This window comes from Schistocerca cancellata, chromosome 4 (assembly GCF_023864275.1).
Source record: "Schistocerca cancellata isolate TAMUIC-IGC-003103 chromosome 4, iqSchCanc2.1, whole genome shotgun sequence".
Lineage (NCBI taxonomy): Eukaryota > Metazoa > Arthropoda > Insecta > Orthoptera > Acrididae > Schistocerca > Schistocerca cancellata.
The window spans coordinates 320,263,698-320,284,040 of NC_064629.1; the positions used below are offsets into that span (position 1 = coordinate 320,263,698).

The window sequence follows — 20,343 nt, forward strand, 5'->3', positions numbered from 1 at the left end:
TGAACCCTTTTCCTCCACAAAAGGGGCCTGAGCCTTAACCAATGTGCTATGAAGAACTATCAACATTTCATGGCCCACACATTATGAGACAAATTAAAGAACGGAATTTTCAAAACTAAATAAATTGCAAGAGTGAACTCACAAATTGTCAGAATGCTATTACAAAACTATGCACTCATACCCAGTCATTTCAGTCAGTTCTTTTTTACAACTCTTACTAACTAAAGGACTCAATAGAATGGTGAAGAATATTTCTCATTTCTTACCAGGCGTTTCAGCTCGGCTATTGGTTCATGTACAGCCCACCCATTCTCTGTAAAAGTTTCCGAATACTCAAATGCAAAAAGTGGCAACTTGTGTGATAATGGAAATGCATAATGTTGCAATTTTTCAAAAACATTTCTTCTTGAATGGTTTTCCTGTCAAAACAGTACATCAGTGAGAACAACAACATAGTATTTATGTGAGCAAAAATGTGGAAAGTTATGATATTAATTCCACAAATGAACAACAACAAGCATTTCAGAAATGATGTCCACTGAAAGAAAAAAAAAAAAAAAAACAGAATTCACCATGTAATTTACAATTTTTCCTGCAAAAATTATGAAAGATATTCAGCAGTTTTAACACTTCTCATTTTCATTTTCATAGCACACAGCACACTCAAAAAGACAATTACAAAATGCAAAACCTGAGGTAAAAATGTGACTTGTTACAAGCTATTTGAGCACAGTCATTTTTGTCAATGTAGACACAGACACTAAAATACAGTTTAAAGAGAAAATTAAAACTTAAATAAAAATGGGAAGTGTTTCAATGTCTTTTGAAGTCAGTGGCAAGCAAAATTTCTAAAATGCCACAAGCATAAACTTCAGGTCACGGATAACATTTTTCTGTATTTAGGTAAAATAAAACTCCGTTTCAATATGCAAGATACCTCAAACGCTTCAGATTGAAAACTCTGCAGATAGTAGGGGATCCTAAATTAAGTAACTGACAAAAAAATTATAAACCCAGAAAGAATAGCAACTGGAACACAATTTCACAAAGATGCATTCAGTCAAGAGTACTGGAACTGCCACAACAAACATGATGGCATTGAGGATTACGAAAGATTAAGTGCAATTTATTTAATGTTTGAGGAAATACTGGGAATCTCCCATAGAGGCACTAGACACAGTACCAGTAACTGAAGATGCCTCAACATACACTTGCAATTTCCAGGTATGTTAGTCTATTCTCCCAGTGAACTGCAATTGGTACCATATGATAAAGTCAATCCTCTTCTCCAGCCACAAGACAAAGATGGCCACCACCCACAGAGGGTTCCCACAATCTATGAACAAAATCCAATTAATTCTTCACCTACCACTTGAACACAACTTTCATGTTCCATATAATGTGTGTCACGTTACATCACTTGCTCGCAAATGGCAGCACCCTGTCTTTGGGTAAGCTATTCCATGCACTGACTGCTATTGCTTAGGAAAGAGGCATCACATTACTGTCAGCAGTGAATCTCAATCCAACTTCACAAAAGTACCATGTGTGTGTATTGATGAACGAAATGGAATGGGTGAAACCTCATAATGTGGAGGATACCACACTTGCCACATTGACACAGTACGTGGTCTGAGGAATCATCTGGTTGGACTTGCGATCACTTTTACAGCACACTAGTAAGTGCTGATGACACCAACACAGTGTTTATCCATGGACAACCTGTGTATGAACTATTTGTCTTATGTTGAGGAATTCTCATGGGAAGGATAAGCTCTCATTCTGTCTTTGACCCAGTGTTAATCTGTAGGATGTAAAGAGCCATTTGCAACAGCTAACTGTCAATTCTGACAATTTCAAGTGATTTTACAGTAAGTCTCACAAAATAGCAATTTTGTAGTAAGTCACACAACCTCACAAAAAAATAATGTTTAGTTTGATTTTACCACTCTTCTGGGTTTCTAACCTTCCCTGTCAGTGAGAGTACGTGATTTACATGATGATATAACTGTTTAGCAAAAAAAAAAAAAAAAAAAAAAAAGATAGAGGGAGAGGGAGATCAAAATATTTTTGTTAATATTCAGCAAATACTGCAAAATATGCGCTACTGTGGGTTTGTCACAATATCGTCTATTCTCTTTGGATGGAAATCAGCACTATTCAATTAACACAAAAAAAAAAAAAAAAAAAAAAAAAAAAAAAAAAAAAAAAAAAAAAAGTGGATTGGATGCAATTTCAAATTTGCTGCAAATTTTTTCTTGACTTCCAAGGAGGATGACGACACCTAATGGGTATGACGACACACACAAAAGTGGAATACTTTTTTATTTTTTAAGGTAATTTAAAGACCTTGGTGGAATACAAGTAATGGAAGCAGTAAAGGTAATAAATAACTCAATAAACAGTTTGGGCCACCTTCTTGGGCATTGACCACTATCTGTTCAATGGCTACGTACAAACATCTGTCACTCTCAGACTCATTAATCATGAATAGTACCCGCATTTTTATAGTTGCTCCCGTATAGTCTTGCTACTCATGGATGGTGCAACTGCAGTCCACGAGCAATCCTTTGGCCAGTATGCTGAAAGTCTTACTACAACCTTCATAGACAAATATTACACACTGAACTTAATCCACAGACAGATTTCCCATGCCATATTCACACATGCTACTAATTCTCCCCCATGAATCAGTTGCAAGAGAGCAATGTCCTAGTCACCCAATATCACCCCAGACTGGAACAACTTAACAATATTCTTCGTCAGGACTTTGACTACCTAGTATTGGGCACGAAAATGAGAAAAGCCGTACCTAAAATCCTTCACACTTCTCTATTTCACCACCAACATAATCTACACAATATCCAAGCCCATTCCTAAACCACACCTACTCCCCCAACCCCTTACTCGGTGAGTCAGACCTCTGTGGAAGACAGGTGGAAGACCTGTACTATATACCGATCCAATTCATCCTACTTGAGTCCTATCACAGGTATATCCCATTCTATCAAAGTAGTGTCACCTCTTAAACTGATGATATACCCCATTACCCTAGCTCCACTCACCTTGCCCTCTCACCCTCCTCTCCATAGTCTCTCCTTCTCCTCCTCTGATCCATCATCCTTCCCAATCTACCTCTTAGCATCATTGTATGTTGCACATACCTCCCCCTGCCCATGGCCAATATGAGCTCATGAGTGCCAATGTTCCAGCTGTCTCTTCCTCACGGCCATCAGTCACTCCTTGACACCCTGCCTTCTGCTCCCCACATCCTTTCTCCCACTCCACACCATTCTAAACAATACCGTTTCCAAAAGAAAGCAAGCTGAGTTGTTACCTTTACTGCTTACATTATCTATTATTCCTTATGTTGTTATATTTATTTAGCATGAAACAAACAGTAAAGTAATGTCCACATTCACATCATCTGGATGTCTGTGGTTGCACCACCACTCAAATGTAGTTGAATTTGTCACAGCAGTAGACATAAAATACAAAGTGTACAACTTCGCTTCCGCCGTTTGCCAATAGGTGGCGACAACGGTAAGTAGTGGTCAAAAGAAACAGATCACAGACATCAGGCAGTTAGATTGGACCTTGGTCAACATAACCTCAATCACACATTAGTCAATTTGTGTCTGCATCATAAAGTTGTTCTTGATTGAAAATGTCAGTTTACGAGCCTAATTCTCGTCATTTGCAGGAGGTGTTACTGTTTTGTTTCAATATGAAGGAAATAGTGGCCTAGTCTCATCGAATGCTCTCAAGTACATATGGTAAGGACGCTATTAGTGAAAGAACATGTCGTGAGTGGTTTCAACACTTAAAGAACGGTGATTTTAACGTCGCAGACCGGCATAGTGGTGTAAGAGAGAATGTTTTAGAACATGCAGAATTGGAGACATTGCTGAGTGAAGACTTGTGGCAAACTCAAGAAGAATTGGCACAATTAGTGGGAGTGACACAGCTAGCCATTTCAAAATGTCTCAAGGCTAAGGGCACAATTCAGAAAGAAGGAACTTGGTTCCCGTGCAAGCTGAAACCGAGACGTTGAATGGCGTGTGTGTGTGTGTGTGTGTGTGTGTGTGTGTGTGTGTGTGTGTGTGTGTGTGTGTGTGTGTACAGTTGTTTCAGAGGCAAAAATGGAAGGGATTTCTGAATTACACTGTGACCAGGGACGAAAAATGGGTTCATTATGATAATCCTAAACACTAAAAATCATGGTGACATCCCCGCCATGCTTCCACGTCGACGGCTGAACCGAATATTCACAGCTCCAAGATCATGCTCTGCATTTGGTGAGACCAGCTTGGCGTCGTGTACTATGAGGTGTTAAAACTAAGTGAAACAATCACAGATGCTCATTATTTAATGCAATTAATTCATTTGAGCAGAGCATTGAAAGACAAATGACCGCAATACAGCAAAAGCCACAATAAAGTGATTTTGCAGCATGACAACGCTCGACCCCACATTGCACTTGGAAACATTAAAATGGGAAGTCATACCCCGCCTGCCATATTCTCCAGACATTGCTCTCTTTTTTTTTTTTTTTTTTTTTTTTTTGGTTGGGTTTAAGGGCGCTCAACTGCTGAGGTCATTAGCGCCCAGTCACTGTTGTTTGAGCACATGGAATCTGGTAAAACTCAAGGGGATGGAGGGGACACCAGAAGGACCCGACAAAGATGCAGACAAAATAAGTAAAAAGATTAAATGTCCTTGGACAAGCCAGTTAAAGTTATAAAACGCAGAATACGAGCAGCTGCTCGAGCGTCATCAGCTAAAACATCCGGTAAAGTAGATGGCAGGGACAGGACAACACGAAATTGACTAAAACGGGGACACGACAATAAAACATGGCGCACTGTTAATGCCTGACCACAAGGGCACTGCGGGGCTGGGTCACCGGAGAGCAGGTAGCGGTGGCTAAACCGGCAATGCCCAATCCGCAACCTGGTCAGAAGGACCTCCTCGCGCCGAGATGGTCGGGAGGATGTTGTCCAAGCAGTTGGTAGCGGTTTTACTGCCCGGAGCTTGTTTCCTTGGAGGGATGACCAAGCATCCCACCACAACGACACAAGCCTCTTACAGACATCCCCACGAACGTCGGATGACGGGACACAATGGGAGGCTGGCCGAGGCAGGAGGACTGCAGCCCTGGCTGCAGCATCCGCAGCCTCATTCCCAGGCACTCCCACATGTCCGGGAACCCACAGAAAGCTGACAGAACCACAGTTATCAGCCAAAGAATGGAGGGACTGCTGTATCCGTTGTATCAAGGGATGGACCGGATAGGGAGCTCCAAGGCTCTGAAGAGCACTGAGTGAGTCAGAGCAGAGTACATATGATGAATGGTGGTGGCGGCGGGCATACTGAACGGCCTGATGGAGAGCAAAAAGCTCGGCCGTAAAGCTGGAACATTGGTCGAGGAGCCTGTATTTAAATGTGGCGGCCCCGACGACAAAGGCACAGCCGACACCATCGTCAGTTTTGGAGCCATCGGTGTAAATAAAGGTGTGACCGGCAAGTCGAGCACGAAGTTCGGCAAACCGTGAGCAATACATTGCAGCCGGAGTACCATCCTTCGGGAGTGAGCTGAGGTCGAGATAAATATGAACCGGAGCCTGGAGCCAAGGTGGTGTCGGGCTCTCACCCTCTCTGAAGGTGGTAGGGAGGGCAAAATCCAATTGTCGAAGCAGGCGACGGAAGCGGACTCCGGGGGGCAGCAGGGCAGACACATACAACCCGTACTGACGGTCGAGAGAATCGGCGAAGAAGGACTTGTAAGAGGGGTGGTCGGGCATAGACGACAGACGGCAGGCATACCGACACAGCAGTACGTCGCGCTGGTAGGTCAACGGTAACTCGGCAGCTTCAGCATAAAGACTCTCGACAGGACTAGTGTAGAAGGCTCCGGTCGCAAGACGTAACCCCCGATGGTGGATGGAGTTGAGCCGGCGTAAGAGGGACGGCCGAGCGGACGAGTAGACGAAGCTCCCATAATCCAGCTTCGATCGGACTATGGACCGATACAAGCGAAGCAGGACAGTGCGATCCGCTCCCCAAGATGAACCGCTAAGAACTCTGAGGACATTAAGGGAACGTGTACAACGGGCCGCCAAATAAGAGACGTGTGGAGACCAACACAGTTTCCTGTCCAACGTGAGCCCTAGAAACTTAGTTGTGTCCACGAATCGGAGAACAACGGGACCGAGATGTAAGGATGGCGGAAGGAACGCTTTATATCGCCAAAAGTTGATACAAACCGTCTTTTCTTCAGAGAACCGGAAGCCATTTGCCACGCTCCATGAGTAGAGGCTGTCTAGACAACGCTGAAGGCAGCGCTCCAGGAGGCATGTTCTCTGGGCACTGCAGTAGATCGCGAAGTCATCGACAAAGAGAGAGCCTGAGACATTAGGTGGAATGCAATCCATAATGGGATTGATCGCGATGGCAAAAAGGGCTACGCTCAAGACGGAGCCCTGAGGCACTCCGTTCTCCTGGAGGAAGACGTCGGACAATACGGAGCCCACACGTACCCTAAACTTTCGATCCGTTAAAAAGGAATCAATAAAAAGGGGCAGGCGACCGCGTAGGCCCCACCTGTGCATAGTGCGGAGGATACCTCCTCTCCAACAGGTGTCATAAGCCTTCTCCAAGTCGAAGAACACGGCTACCGTTTGGCGCCTTCGCAAAAAGTTGTTCATAATGAATGTCGACAAGGTCATGAGGTGGTCAACAGCGGAGCGGCGGCGACGAAAGCCGCATTGGACATTAGTAAGTAGCCGTCGAGATTCAAGAATCCAGACTAACCGAGCATTAACCATGCGCTCCATCACCTTACAGACACAGCTTGTAAGAGAAATGGGGCGGTAACTAGAAGGAAGGTGTCTATCCTTCCCGGGTTTGGGTATAGGAACAACAACGGCGTCACGCCAACGCATGGGGACTTGACCTTCGGTCCAGACGCGATTGTAGGTACGGAGAAGGAAGCTTTTGCCCGCCGGAGAAAGGTGTGCCAGCATCTGAACGTGAATGGCATCCGGCCCCGGAGCAGAGGACCGGGACAGTGCAAGCGCACGTTCGAGTTCCCGCATAGTAAAGGGGGCATTATAGGTTTCCAGATTCAGCGAGTGGAAGGAAGGTCGCCGAGCCTCTTCTGCATCTTTCCTGGGAAGGAAGGCAGGATGGTAATGGGCGGAGCTTGAAACCTCCTCGAAAAAGCGGCCAAAGGCGTTGGCGACAGCCACCGGATCAACAAGGACCGCATTACCTGAGGTCAGGCCAGGTACCGAGGAGTGGGCCTTAATGCCCGACAGCCGGCGCAGGCTACCCCAAACGACGGAAGATGGAGTAAAACTGTTAAAGGAGCCGGTGAAAGAGGCCCAACAAGCTTTTTTGCTGTCTTTGATGACTCTACGGCATTGCGCTCGGAGTCGTTTGTATTCAATACAATTCGCCAACGTAGGATGGCGGCGAAAGGTGCGTAAAGCACGTCGTCGAGCACGGATAGCGTCCCTACAAGCCTCGTTCCACCAGGGGACGGAAACGCGACGTGAAGAAGTAGTACGAGGAATGGAACGTTCGGCAGCATGGATGATAACAGCCGTGAGGTATTCGACCTGACTGTCACAACTGGGAAAATCGTGGTCCGGAAAGGTCGCCAGGGATGAGTAAAGTCCCCAGTCAGCTTTCAGTATGTTCCAGCTCTAAGGACGTGGGGATGGGGTGTGGTGCAGGAGACGAACGACACAGGGGAAGTGGTCGCTCGAATAGGTGTCAGAAAGGACATACCACTCGAACCGACGGGCAAGAGTGGTAGAACATATTGAGAGGTCCAAGTGGGAGAAGGTATGAGTGGAGTCCGAGAGGAAAGTCGGGGCGCCGGTATTGAGGCAGACAAGATTGAGATGGTTGAAGACATCTGCCAAGAGTGAGCCTCTTGGACAGGATGCAGGAGAGCCCCAAAGGGGATGATGGGCATTGAAGTCGCCAAACAATAAAAACGGCGGGGGAAGCTGAACGATCAGGTGCATCATGTCAGCCCGACTAACGGCAGACGACGGTGGAGTGTAGATGGTACAAACTGAAAAAGTAAAAGCAGAAAGAGTAATGCGGACAGCTATTGCTTGGAGTGGGGTGGTCAATGGGATGGGATGGTAATAGACGTCGTCCCGAATGAGCAACATGACCCCACCATGAGCTGGGACACCGTCCACAGGGGTAAGGTCATACCGCTCCGAGGTATAGTGGGTAAAGGCAATACGGTCAGTCGGGCGCAACTTGGTTTCCTGGAGTCCAAGGACGAGCGGACAGTGCAGGCGGAGGAGCAGTTGTAATTCCTCCCGATGAGATCGAATACCTCTTATGTTCCAATGAAACAACGCCATCGCTAGTCAAAAAGTTGTGGGAACGAGACGGGGGAAGAGCTGGTCACCTCGACGGCCGCGGAGGGCCAGGTTGCGAGGGAACAACGCTACAACCGACGGGAGGCGGATCCGGTTCCATCGACTGGTCGCCAGCTGCGGCCGCTGTCCCTGGTTGTGTAGGAGGGGCAGCATCATTTGCCGACGAAAGGCCAGCTGAGCGCCTGGCAGCAGAGCGTCCCGGCGAAACTGAGGACGGCCGGGAGCGGCGACTCACGGATGGAGCGTCAGTCGAAACGCGCCGGGGTGGAGAGGGGGATAAAGATTTCTTCTTGGAGGCCTTCTTGGAAGGCCGAGGAGGCACAGGGATGGTGGGCTGGACCCGAAGAAGGTCCTCACGCGCGGGGTCCGTTTTGGAACGCCGGACCTCGGAAGCCGGGGTCCGGAACGTTTCCCCGATGGACGCCTGAGAAGAGGATCGCTTCTCAGGTGGCGTGTGGGGAGAAGGAGGAGGAAGGATGGCCCCTGGGGCAGAGGGGGGTGGGGGCCACGGGGGAGGAGGATTTGGAAGGGAGGGATTTGGGAGGCGGAGGCAGAGCCCCCTGATGGGCGGAGGAGGCGGAGGGGAGACAGGAGAGGGGTGAGGATACCGCGGAAGGAGTGGACACAACTGAGGCAAATGAAGTGGTCAATGGCACGGGATGGAGGCGGTCGTACTTCTTCCTGGCCTCAGAATAAGACAGCCGATCCAAAGTTTTGATTTCTTGTATCTTCTTCTCCTTCTGATATGCGGGGCAGTCTGAGGATCTAGGCGAGTGGACGCCAGGACAATTAACGCACCGAGGTGGTGGGGTGCATGTATGTTCCTCACGAAGAGGACGGCCACAATCGCCACAGAGGGGCTCAGCCTCACACCGTGACGACATGTGCCCAAAGCGCAAACACCTAAAACAGCGCATAGGAGGCGGAACGTAGGGTCGCACGTCACACCGGTAGCACATTACCTTTACCTTCTCTGGGAGAACGTCCCCCTCGAAGGCGAGGATAAAGGCCCCAGTGTCGATGCGACGGTCTTTGGGGCCGCGCTGGACTCGCCGGACGAAATGCACGCCTCGGCGCTCCAGGTTGGCCCTGAGCTCCTCATCAGATTGTAGCAGGAGGTCACGATGAAAAATAACCCCCTGCGTCCTATTGAGTGCCAGATGTGGGACAATGGAGACTGGGATGTCCCCTAGGCGGTCGCACGCCTGGAGCGCCGCCGACTGTGTGGCGGACGTGGTCTTGATAAGTACGGACCCTGAACGCATCTTGCTGAGAGCCTCGATTTCCCCGAAGATGTCCTCAATGTGCTGAACAAAGAACATGGGCTTGGAGGTGGCGAATGTCCCCCCATCGGTTCGAGAACAGACCAAATAGCGGGGGAAGTACTTCGCTCCAAGCCGGCGGGCCTGTCCCTCCTCCCATGGAGTGGCCAAGGGGGAAGGGGCAGGAGAACCAGAACCAGAAACGGTACTTTTTCTTTTGAAAGACTCGGCCGCAGAGCGACCCGATACGTGGTGACGTTTCATCTGCGAAACGTCCGCCCCGATACCACCCACTCCGACCAGGGGCTCTCCCCACGGGCGCCACCCAGCCGCAGCAAGGGCCACCTGGCAGGATGACCATTGCCGGGAGTCCTGATGCCCCAAGGAGACGGGCATCTACTCCTTGGCCGACGTGGGGAGGGTGCAGCTCAGGTATCGGCAGTACGATCCCTGTGTTGTCAGGGGGCTACAACCTAGAGGGTACATGACGACCCCACCACAACGGGCTGGCTACCGTGCTGGATTTCTGGTGCCATGGAAAGTCCATCATGATCGCTGGTGCAGATGGAGACGCACTATGGGCGTAACGGGGACAACCCAAAAGGCGTTTAGGCCCAATTTGAGCAATAGTGGGTATGGTTACAACGCCGGTGCAATGCTGAGTGCCAAGGTCTGAGTGCACTTAGGACCAGTGGTACACCACGTAAGGTGTCCTTCCCCAAAAGGCTCGTACTTCTGTAGAAATTTAGAAAAATGGAGGTCAAACCCCAAGGGGGACCATCACATGGAAGGCCGAAACAGTTGAAACTCCTTTTAGTCGCCTCGTACGACAGGCAGGAATACCTCGGGCCTATTCTTACCCCGGACCCGCAGGGGGGCAGACATTGCTCCCTCTATCACCTGTTTAGATCAATGGCGCATGGCCTGGCTGACAAACACTTCCGATCTCACGAAAAAGTCACATATTGGATCGATTTGTGAATCGCTTCAAAAAATGAACAATTTTTTCGACACAGGATTCGTACACTGCCCGAAAGATGGGAGAAAGTAGTGGCCAGCAAAACTTTGAATGATACATGTGTAACCAATTTGTTTCATTAAAGCCTCAAATGTTGGGGGAAAAAACAGCGGAAGTAAAGTTTTACACCTTGTCAGTTATCTGGATAAAAAGTTCTTGTACTACTTTAAAATCTCCATTTTGTGTTTCCACGTTCAATAACATCATAACAGTTGATGATTCATTGCATTCATGTGATGCCATGTACTTAGTCTTCACTAGATAGTACTAGAAATCAGCTGGTGTTACAACAAGTGAACTTGATACAAAATAATGCTGAGGAAAAGGAGGCACTCCAAGAAGGAGATGTATTTTCATATGATGGAAAAGTTGAACAGTTATAAATTTTGAAGTGAAATAATGACTTTTATCCAATAAATGTAATTTAAGACTGCTACTTTGAAAAATTCAATTGCTTCCGATTGCTAATTTAACCACAGACAACCTGATGATAAAAGTGTGATTATTACAACATATAGCTGTGTGGTAGCATTGGTTCATTCTGTGTTGTATGCTAAATAAATATAATTACTGATTTAACTATCTCCAACTATATGGATAGCATTTATTAAAATTAAATGTCTAAAAACTATTAACACCTTTGTGAAGGTTCCATAAAAGCCTACTGAGTACATACAAAATATGGTTATTACATGAAACAGAGCAGAAGGGAATACCAATGGTACTGGTCCTGTAACACTGAAGATATCTGAAATTTGTAAAGAAAAGAGCATAATATTCACTCCATGCAAACAATTTTGAGAAATCAAATATGTACATTAGCACATAGAATAGTTTCAACACTTTAACAAATCATGTGTTATCTTCAGAGATAAATATCATATGTTGTAGAATCCTAAAATAGCATATATTGTGGCAATTATATTGCCTCTGTACATATTATAAATACCACACATCAAATGCTACACAATGCAGCAAATAGCAGCAGCTACAATCTTATCTACATACAAAAGCAGTGAAAACATTGGCAAGCTCAGAGCTAATGTAACATGCCACATCTTATTAATCACAATGATTATCTAATTTAAGGAACATTATAGGAAAGAAGTGTAAAAGTAGTCTGTATAATCTTGGAACTAAGGCAAACGAGCATGCAGGGCCATAACTTCTCTCAGTTGTGAGTTGGGAACCACTACAGCATTAATGTGGCACTTACTCAGCATGCAAGTACACACCATGCAAACACACACCATGCATCACACTGATAAGACATAAATAAAAATTATCATGCACAGTTAGTAGAATGAAGTATTATGAACAATGCAAAGCAGTACCAAAGATTCTGTTCCATCACTGTCTTCCTGAGGCCCCTGTGCTGGAGGACTATCTTGTGGTTTGCTATTCTTTGCCACACAGTCACCTCCTTGAATCATTGGCAGGTTCAGCCAGGTGCGAAGCTTTAGAGGACTCACTTTCTTACTGATGTGAATTGGAAATGGATATGGAAAGGTTTGTTTAGTAGGAGGAAACTAAAATAAAACAAAAACCACAAGACTCAACCAAATTAAATGTTAAAAAACATACAGGAGAAAGAAGACACTGAAACAAAAAATAGAACATAAATAACTATGAAATTTATGATCTAGAGACAGTCATATGAAGAGTATTACCCAATATCACTGCAGTCACACACATCACACTTCTCTCACCAGACAAACAAAAACAAATGCGCATGCATGCAACCCCCCCCCCCCCCCACACACACACACACACACACACACACACACACACACACACACACACACAGAGAGAGAATGTTCAATTAAAAATGAAATACAAGTGACAAGGAAAGTGGAGAAGTCTGGAAAAAAATCACCAAGTATTTACATGCATGTATTAAAATTAAAAGTCAATAACAATAGTGAACAAAGCCGGGTTTTCAATCAATGTCTACTGATTAATCCCTGGTAAATGCACTGGCATTAGCTAAAACTGCACAAGCCAAGTCTGCTGCTATCTTAGTTTGCATGTTAAAATGTATTCTCACATGAGAATTACATGTGTGCAAATTGATTGTGTATGTGTGGGGACAGAGGATGTGGCAAGAACTATACTTCAGTTCATACACCTTCTTATTTACTTGATCCTTTAATTTTATATTATACAGATGTACAATATGTAGGACAACTAGAGTATTTATGCTTAGAACAAGGCACAAATATAAAAATAAATTATATGCACAGTTAACCATAGAGTACCTGGTATTCCAAGTATACTTTTTTTTTTTCTCTTCAGGAATTAAATTTTGTGTAAATTTTGTGTCGAGACGATGTGTCATATAGGAAAAGGAATTCTGTCTTCAGATACTTATAAACAAAATAAAAGTGTGTTTCAATAACATTTCCTTTACATAATTCCTAAAACTACTATTTTGTTTCTGAAGGATACACACAGTTTGTTAATTTTTCATGATTCTCCCCCCCTCCCCCACCCATGATTTCTGTTCAATCTTTGGCTCACCAAATGAACATATACCTACTTTCATATGTTTTAATTCCACATTTCTCCACTTGGCAATATATTTAGATCTTTTATCATAGGTTTGGGGGTCAATCAAATTGGTACTCTCTTCATTATTTTTATTAGCCTCCACTTCACCTACTGCAAATCACTGAAGTGCATGGCAGACGGTACGTAGCACTGTACTGCGCAAATAACTGATGGGTGTGGCAGAGGTTACATACCATTGTACTACTTATTAGGGATTCTCTCTGTTCCATTCATGCATGGAATGCAGAATGAATGACTGCTTGAATATCTTTGCACATACTGTAGTAGCATAATCTTGTCTTCAGGATACCTATGGGACTGATATTTAGGGAGCTGTGTATGTCTGGATTTTTCACTTAACACTAGTTCTTGAAATTTTGTAACCGGGCTTTGGCAGGAACTTGGCATCTATCTTAATGTTGTTCATAATTTTATATAACATTGTTGGAGAACAGAGCTCTTTATTGTCATAAAATTATTTGAAAACAGTCTTGATCACAGCCAATGTTAAATTCTGACCAGTTTCAGCCTTTTAATTATGGATCATCATCAGAGTTTGGACCACCTATATGATGGGGTCAGGCACCATCACCGTCATCCAGATGGTGCAAACTCTGATGATGGCCCATAATTAAAAGGCCAAAACTGGTCAGAAGTTAACATCGTCTGCGATCAAGATTGTTTTTAAATAATTTTATCTTACTGTGTCTGGCAGTTCAGGTTTGTCAGCACCTTCTCAACACACATATGGGTCAAACAAACCTGTCACCATTTGTGCTGCCCTTTTTTAAATGTGTTTACTCCCATGTTAGTCCTATTTGGTATGGGGTCTCTCTAACTTTGGCAATATTCTAACATGGATAACAAATGTTTTATATGCCATTTCCTTTCTAGACTGACTGAATTTTCCCAGGATCCTACCAACGTACCAATGAACCACAGACTGCCATTTGCTTCACCTATGACAGACTGTGATACCGTTTCACTTCATATCCCCACAAATTGCTCACTCTCCTATTTGTAAAAGTTGGCCAATTTCAATTGTGACTCACTGATAGTGTAACCAAAAGATACTATGTTTATATGTTTTGGGGAGTAAACCATTTTATATTTCTGAACATTTGAAGTTTGTCGGCAATCTTTGAACAATTTTGAAATCTGTCTGAATATTAGTGCAGATTTTTTCTAACAGTACTTCCTTATAGATACGTAACTCTATCATCTCCAAACAGTTTTGATGTAATTATTAACACTGTCTGCCATATCACTGATATACAATATGAACAGTAAGTGTTCCAATACAGTTCCATGGGACATGCGTGACGTTACTAATCTGTCAATGACTGTTCTTCCTAGGTAACATGCTGTGTCCTCCCTAGAAAGATATTCTGAATCCAGTCACTAATTTCATCCTATACCACATAAATCACAATTTCCTTATTAAGTGTTGCTGTGGTACAGAGTCAAATGCTTTTAGAAATCAAGAAAAACTATATCTAGCCAACCGCCTTGATCCATGGCTTTCAGGATGTTATGTGACAAATGCTTGAGTTGGTTTTTATATATGTTTTTTTGGAATTCATGCTGGTTGGCATGGACAAGGTTGTTCTGTTCAAGATATCTCATTATGTCTGAGTTCAGGATATATTCTAAGAAGTTACAGTAAATGGATGTCAAAGACACTGGACAGTAGTTTCGTGGATCACTGCTGCTACATTTCCTTGTAAGGTGGGTGCGTTTGCTCTGTCTCTCTTCCACCTAAAGTATATTAGTCAAAGAGGGGCTAATTCAATTGTAAATTCCATGTAGAATATGAGATGGACCTTTGTTTAAATTTTAAAATTACAGCTGTTTCTAAATTCCACTATTGTCTTTGCTGTGGTGCTAGAATTAAGGTAAGGAGTACTCCTAGATTTTTCCACTTTAAAGATGCCTTTGAAAACCGAGTTCAGCATTTCCACTTCTCATCTGCTGTCATCTATGAGTCTCTAGACACTCACTTTGGCACTGATCACAGCCTTTACATACAACCAGAATTTCGTTCATTTTGTAACAGATCTTTTGCTGTGGTACTCCTTGAAGGTTTCACACGTTTGCACATCAAAGACAGGAAAGTATTTTTCATTTGGGATCTCTCAATTTGTAGCTATGATCCCTATTACATTTATTGTGCAGTTATTGTTTCCCGACAAGTTCTCTTTACAGATACTGTACAGCATGCGGGGAGCCCTCCCATCCTGAAAAAATTCTACTAGGTACTTATCTATCCTGTGCTTTATAAACTGTACTTGTAAACATTGGCAACAGTTTCTGAATATACTGCAGGCCAGAGCTAAATGTTTTAGGTTCCTCTTTGAGATATGACATTTAGTTTACTGAACATGTTGATATTCCCACTTGTTTTAGGTGTCCTTTCTACTTTGTAATCGTTATTGCTAAAACTGTCTCACTATCAGTGATACTACCTTCAACATTGACATTCTCAAAGGGCATCAAGAATATTTGTTACCATTAGATCTCAATACATTTTACACTATGAGCAGGCTTTCAAACTTTATGTTCCTGGTTGTTTTCAGAGAAAGTACGTAGTACTGTTTCAGAAGATGTCTTGTTAGGCCCACCACTTAAACTGTAATTATTCCAAACAATGATCAGATGACTGAAGTCTCCTCCAGTGATGACTGTGTGACTGGGTAACACACCATTGTTACCTGACTAAAAGATGACCCTGAGTGTAAGTTTTTGAAGAGGATCCTTGAGTATTTTTTATTTTAAACATATTTTGGCTAATCCAATTTACAAACAGCTTTATTGATGTAAATTGCCTAAAATAGAAAGTTAACTCTATATATTGTAAACACTTGTGGTGTTTTCTTACATTATACGATACTAGAGATGCAAGTAGTTTTTCGGTGAACTACATGGAAAGCCACTATACTGGTGTTTTGCACCATAACTGAAGCTCTACCATTATCATAGTTGTCACACACCAACTCGTACTCGCTTTGAATTCAGAGACACAGGCACTTGGAAAATTCCACTGTCTCCCCACGGTCTTCCTTTGGATAATTTCTACAGTAATAGGGATGATTTGGTCAGTGAACAACACATACCAGAATGTACAGATTCCCCAGTAGATATAGAGCAAAAGTTTTATTAACAATTGCATAAATAAACTTCACAGATCTTTTGTGACAAGAGGAAGAGTTGAAAACTTGAAAATAACAATCAGTTCCTGTTGGTATTGCATCTGTTAAACACTTCTGATCAGATAAATCAAGTTCCTAATATGCACATCAAAACAGTTTTGCATCACCCTGGTTCCCATAACTACTGAAGATAGACATTGGTTGTGGATATTGAATCAGAGATCCAGTTCCTTTGACTGTTCAGAGATGTCACTAAACCTGCCTAAAGATGTGAACAACCATGCATGAGCAGCGCCTATTAGACGGAAGGGGTCCGACAGCAGATCAGTTCCAGTCATTCCACCACGAAGGAGGTACATGGCTTGTGTTGTCTGTTCTTCAACCATGTCTAGACGATCAATACTGCAGCTCAATTGTGTCTGCATTATTACTTCATGCCAAGAAGAGCTCTCAAGAAGGGACGTGTCCAGGGGTCTCGGGTTGTTCAGACATGGAGGAGATACAGAGAGACAGGAACTGTCGACGACATGCCTCGCTCAGGCCACCCAAGGGCTACTACTGCAGTGGATGACCGCTATCTACGGATTGTGGCTCGGAGGAACCCTGACAGCAACACCACCATGTTGAATGATGGTGTTCATTCAGCCACAGGATGTCGTGTTATGATTCAAACCATGCGCAATAGGCTGCATGATGCACAACTTCACTCCCAACGTCCATCTTTGCAACCATGACACCATGCAGTGTGGTACAGATGTGCCCAACAACATTCCGAATGGACCACTCAGGATTGGCATCACGTTCTTTTCACCGATGAGTGTCACATATGCCCTCAAGCAGACAATCGTCAGAGACGTGTTTGCTGGTAACCCGGTCAGGTTAAACACCTTAGACACACTGTCCAATGAGTGCAGCAAGGTGGTGGTTCCCTGCTGTTTTGGGGAGGCACTATGTGGGGCTGATGTACACCACTGGTGGTCACGTAGGGCACCGTAATGGCTGAATGATACGTGAATGCCATCCTCAGACCGATAGTGCTACCATATTGGCAGTATATTAGTGAGGCATTCGTCTTCATGGAAGACAATTTGCACCTCCATCGTGCACATCTTGTGAATGACTTCCTTCAGGATAACAACATTGCTCAACTAGGGTGGCCAGCATGTTCTCCATAAATGAACCCTATCGAACATACCTAGGATCGATTGAAAAGGGCTGTATATGGACGACGTGACCCACCAACCACTCTGAGGGATCTACACCGCATTGCTGTTGAGGAGTGGGACAATCTGGACCAACAGTGTCTTGATGAACTTGTTGATAATATGCCATGACGAATGCATGCGTTCATCAATGCGAGAGGACGTGCTACTGGGTATTTGAGGTACCGGGGTGTACAGCAATCTGGACCACCACCTCTGAAGGTCTCTCTGTATGGTGGTGGAACATGCAATGTGTGGTTATAATGAGCAATAAAAACGGTGGAAATGATGTTTATGTTGATCTCTATTCCAATTTTCTGTACAGGTTCCAGAACTCTCGGAACCGAGGTGATGCAATACTTTTTTTGGGGTGTGTAGTTTGTCTTGATGAGTAACTAGTTCAAAGTAGAATGGCAGAGTGTCTAAGATTGAAGTCTCCAAACACAATCACAGTAATAAGTCTAGGGGGCCCAGAGCGTTGAGAGGCCAAGTATCTTCATAGCCAGAGCGAAGACTGTTGACAGCTCAACATGGCTCCAGAAGGTGACAATCCCACACTGGCTAGCTGGTTGCAACTTAGTCCAAGGTCGATGATGGAACTGCAGGACAATGGACACTTCACAGAGTCAATGACTGACGAACTGCTAGGCCAATTGGTGTGGTAAGCCCTGACAAGGTATTTGAAATTCACACACACGTTTCACCTGAAGTTTCTGTTGAATTCAGCCAGAGGCATTCAGTTGTGTCCTACTTGACTTTGATTACTATGGTACCACTGACAACTTTGCAGAGGTCTTATATTAAGCAAGTTTGCAATATATCAATGGTTTGAGATCTACTTTGCTTTTCACATGACAGTGTCAATCTTTTTCACTTTTGAAAGTGCCTTTGAAAATTTGGGTCACAGTTTGTTTTGCTTTCTATGTACAGGTTTTTTTTTTTTTTTTTTTAACGAGATGATTATTCCCTTAGTGATTTACCATTATGTCCTTTAATGCTTTTCCATACATCTTGCAACTGCAAAGGAAGTTTTAAAATACTGACCTATGCTACCAATAAATATTTCTCTCCTTTTCTTTGTGTGTCACTATCTTGATAAATGTTTACCCATGCAATACTGTAAAATGCTGGACCAATGTTATATTACAGTATTAGATGTGGTTGACATATTGGTTCAATTCTCTGCAATATGGTGCAGTTTACAACAAAGAAGAATATTATAAAAAGGGGATCTTCATTTGTATACCTACATTTTTATGAACATAGAATATGTTCATTGACTTCTTTTTTGTTTATTGGCAAAAGTTTTACGTACCACAAATTTGTGCTTCCTTTTTGTGCATCTTATACGTGACACCAACACACTGTCACTCAGATGTGCAATTCAGGTACTGTGAAATGGCAGGTTAGACGACTATTGTTGCTATGTACTGCACTGTAACTATACTTGAATATCACGAACTGTTTGCAAATGTAGTAAAATTGGAAGAAAGTATAGATATTAATGCAGCCTCACAACAATTTATGTTATTAATTACTTGACACCAGTTCGTATTAGTTAACACACCCATCAATATGCTGTCCTTTACTGATTAATTGTGCAGTAATTACGTATCTGAAACACCTGAACAGCTTATTTAATGTACATATAAAGCATTCTATACATGTTTGTAACTTTGTAAAGGTGACAGGAATACTTCCTAAAACTTAAGAACTGGGCACGAGCTCCTGATCAATAATGACAAATTTTATACTTCCGTATTGTACTTTTTGTTAATACTCACCATGCCTATCTTCCCAACAAAAGTTTGATCAAACAACACAAAATATTTGTATTAACTGATTAATAATTTTCCAATAACTTGTTTCTGTTTATGGTATGTTACTAGCAAAAGAACTTCTGCAAGAATTTAATATGAGCACAAAGGTAAAGTGGGGAGGGGGAGGGTGCATGTATTATTATTATTATTATTATTATTATTATTATTATTATAATTATAACACAAAATGGGCTACAAGAAACACTAGCTACTTACACATATATTATGCTGTTGAAAGCAAAGGCATTAGATGGCAGTAGTGTAACACTTGTAACTTAATGGTCTGTGTAAAAAATGAAAACTGTACATATATAGAAGATTAGACATAATGTATGACCCAGAAATGTTGTTTACGGGCAGGTTCAAATGGCTCTGAGCACTATAGGACTTAACATCTGAGGTCATCATTCCCAAAGAACTTAAACCTAACTGGCCTGTGCGGCTGTTTGCTGATGATGCTGTGGTGTATAGGAAGGTGTCGTCGTTGAGTGACTGTAGGAGAATACAAGATGACTTGGACAGGATTTTTGATTGGTGTGAAGAATGGCAGCTAACTCTAAACATAGATAAATGTAAATTAATGCAGATGAATAGGAAAAAGAATCCCGTAATGTTTGAATACTCCATTAGTAGTGTAGTGCTTGACACAGTTACGTCGATTAAATATTTGGGCGTAACACTGCAGAGCGATATGAAGTGGGACAAGCATGTAATGGCAGTTGTGGGGAAGGCAGATAGTCGTCTTCGGTTCATTGGTAGAATTCTGGAAAGATGTGGTTCATCTGTAAAGGAGACCACTTATAAAACACTAATGCGAACTATTCTTGAGTACTGCTCGAGCGTTTGGGATCCCTATGAGGTCACATTGAGGGAGGACATAGAAGGAATTCAAGAGGCGGGCTGTTAGATTTGTTACTGGTAGGTTTGATCATCA

At 43.4% G+C, this 20,343-nt stretch overlaps 1 protein-coding gene across 2 annotated transcripts in view; it reads right to left on the minus strand.

Annotated features, from left to right (window-relative positions):
- The window catches only part of LOC126183551 (myotubularin-related protein 2), a 204,586-nt gene that overhangs the window by 131,418 nt on the left and 52,825 nt on the right, over positions 1-20,343 (minus strand). For both annotated transcript variants that reach the window (XM_049925629.1, XM_049925628.1), the window contains one exon: positions 267-419. In XM_049925629.1, coding sequence (XP_049781586.1) covers positions 267-419 — 153 coding nt within the window. The remainder of the gene's footprint in view (positions 1-266; positions 420-20,343) is intronic.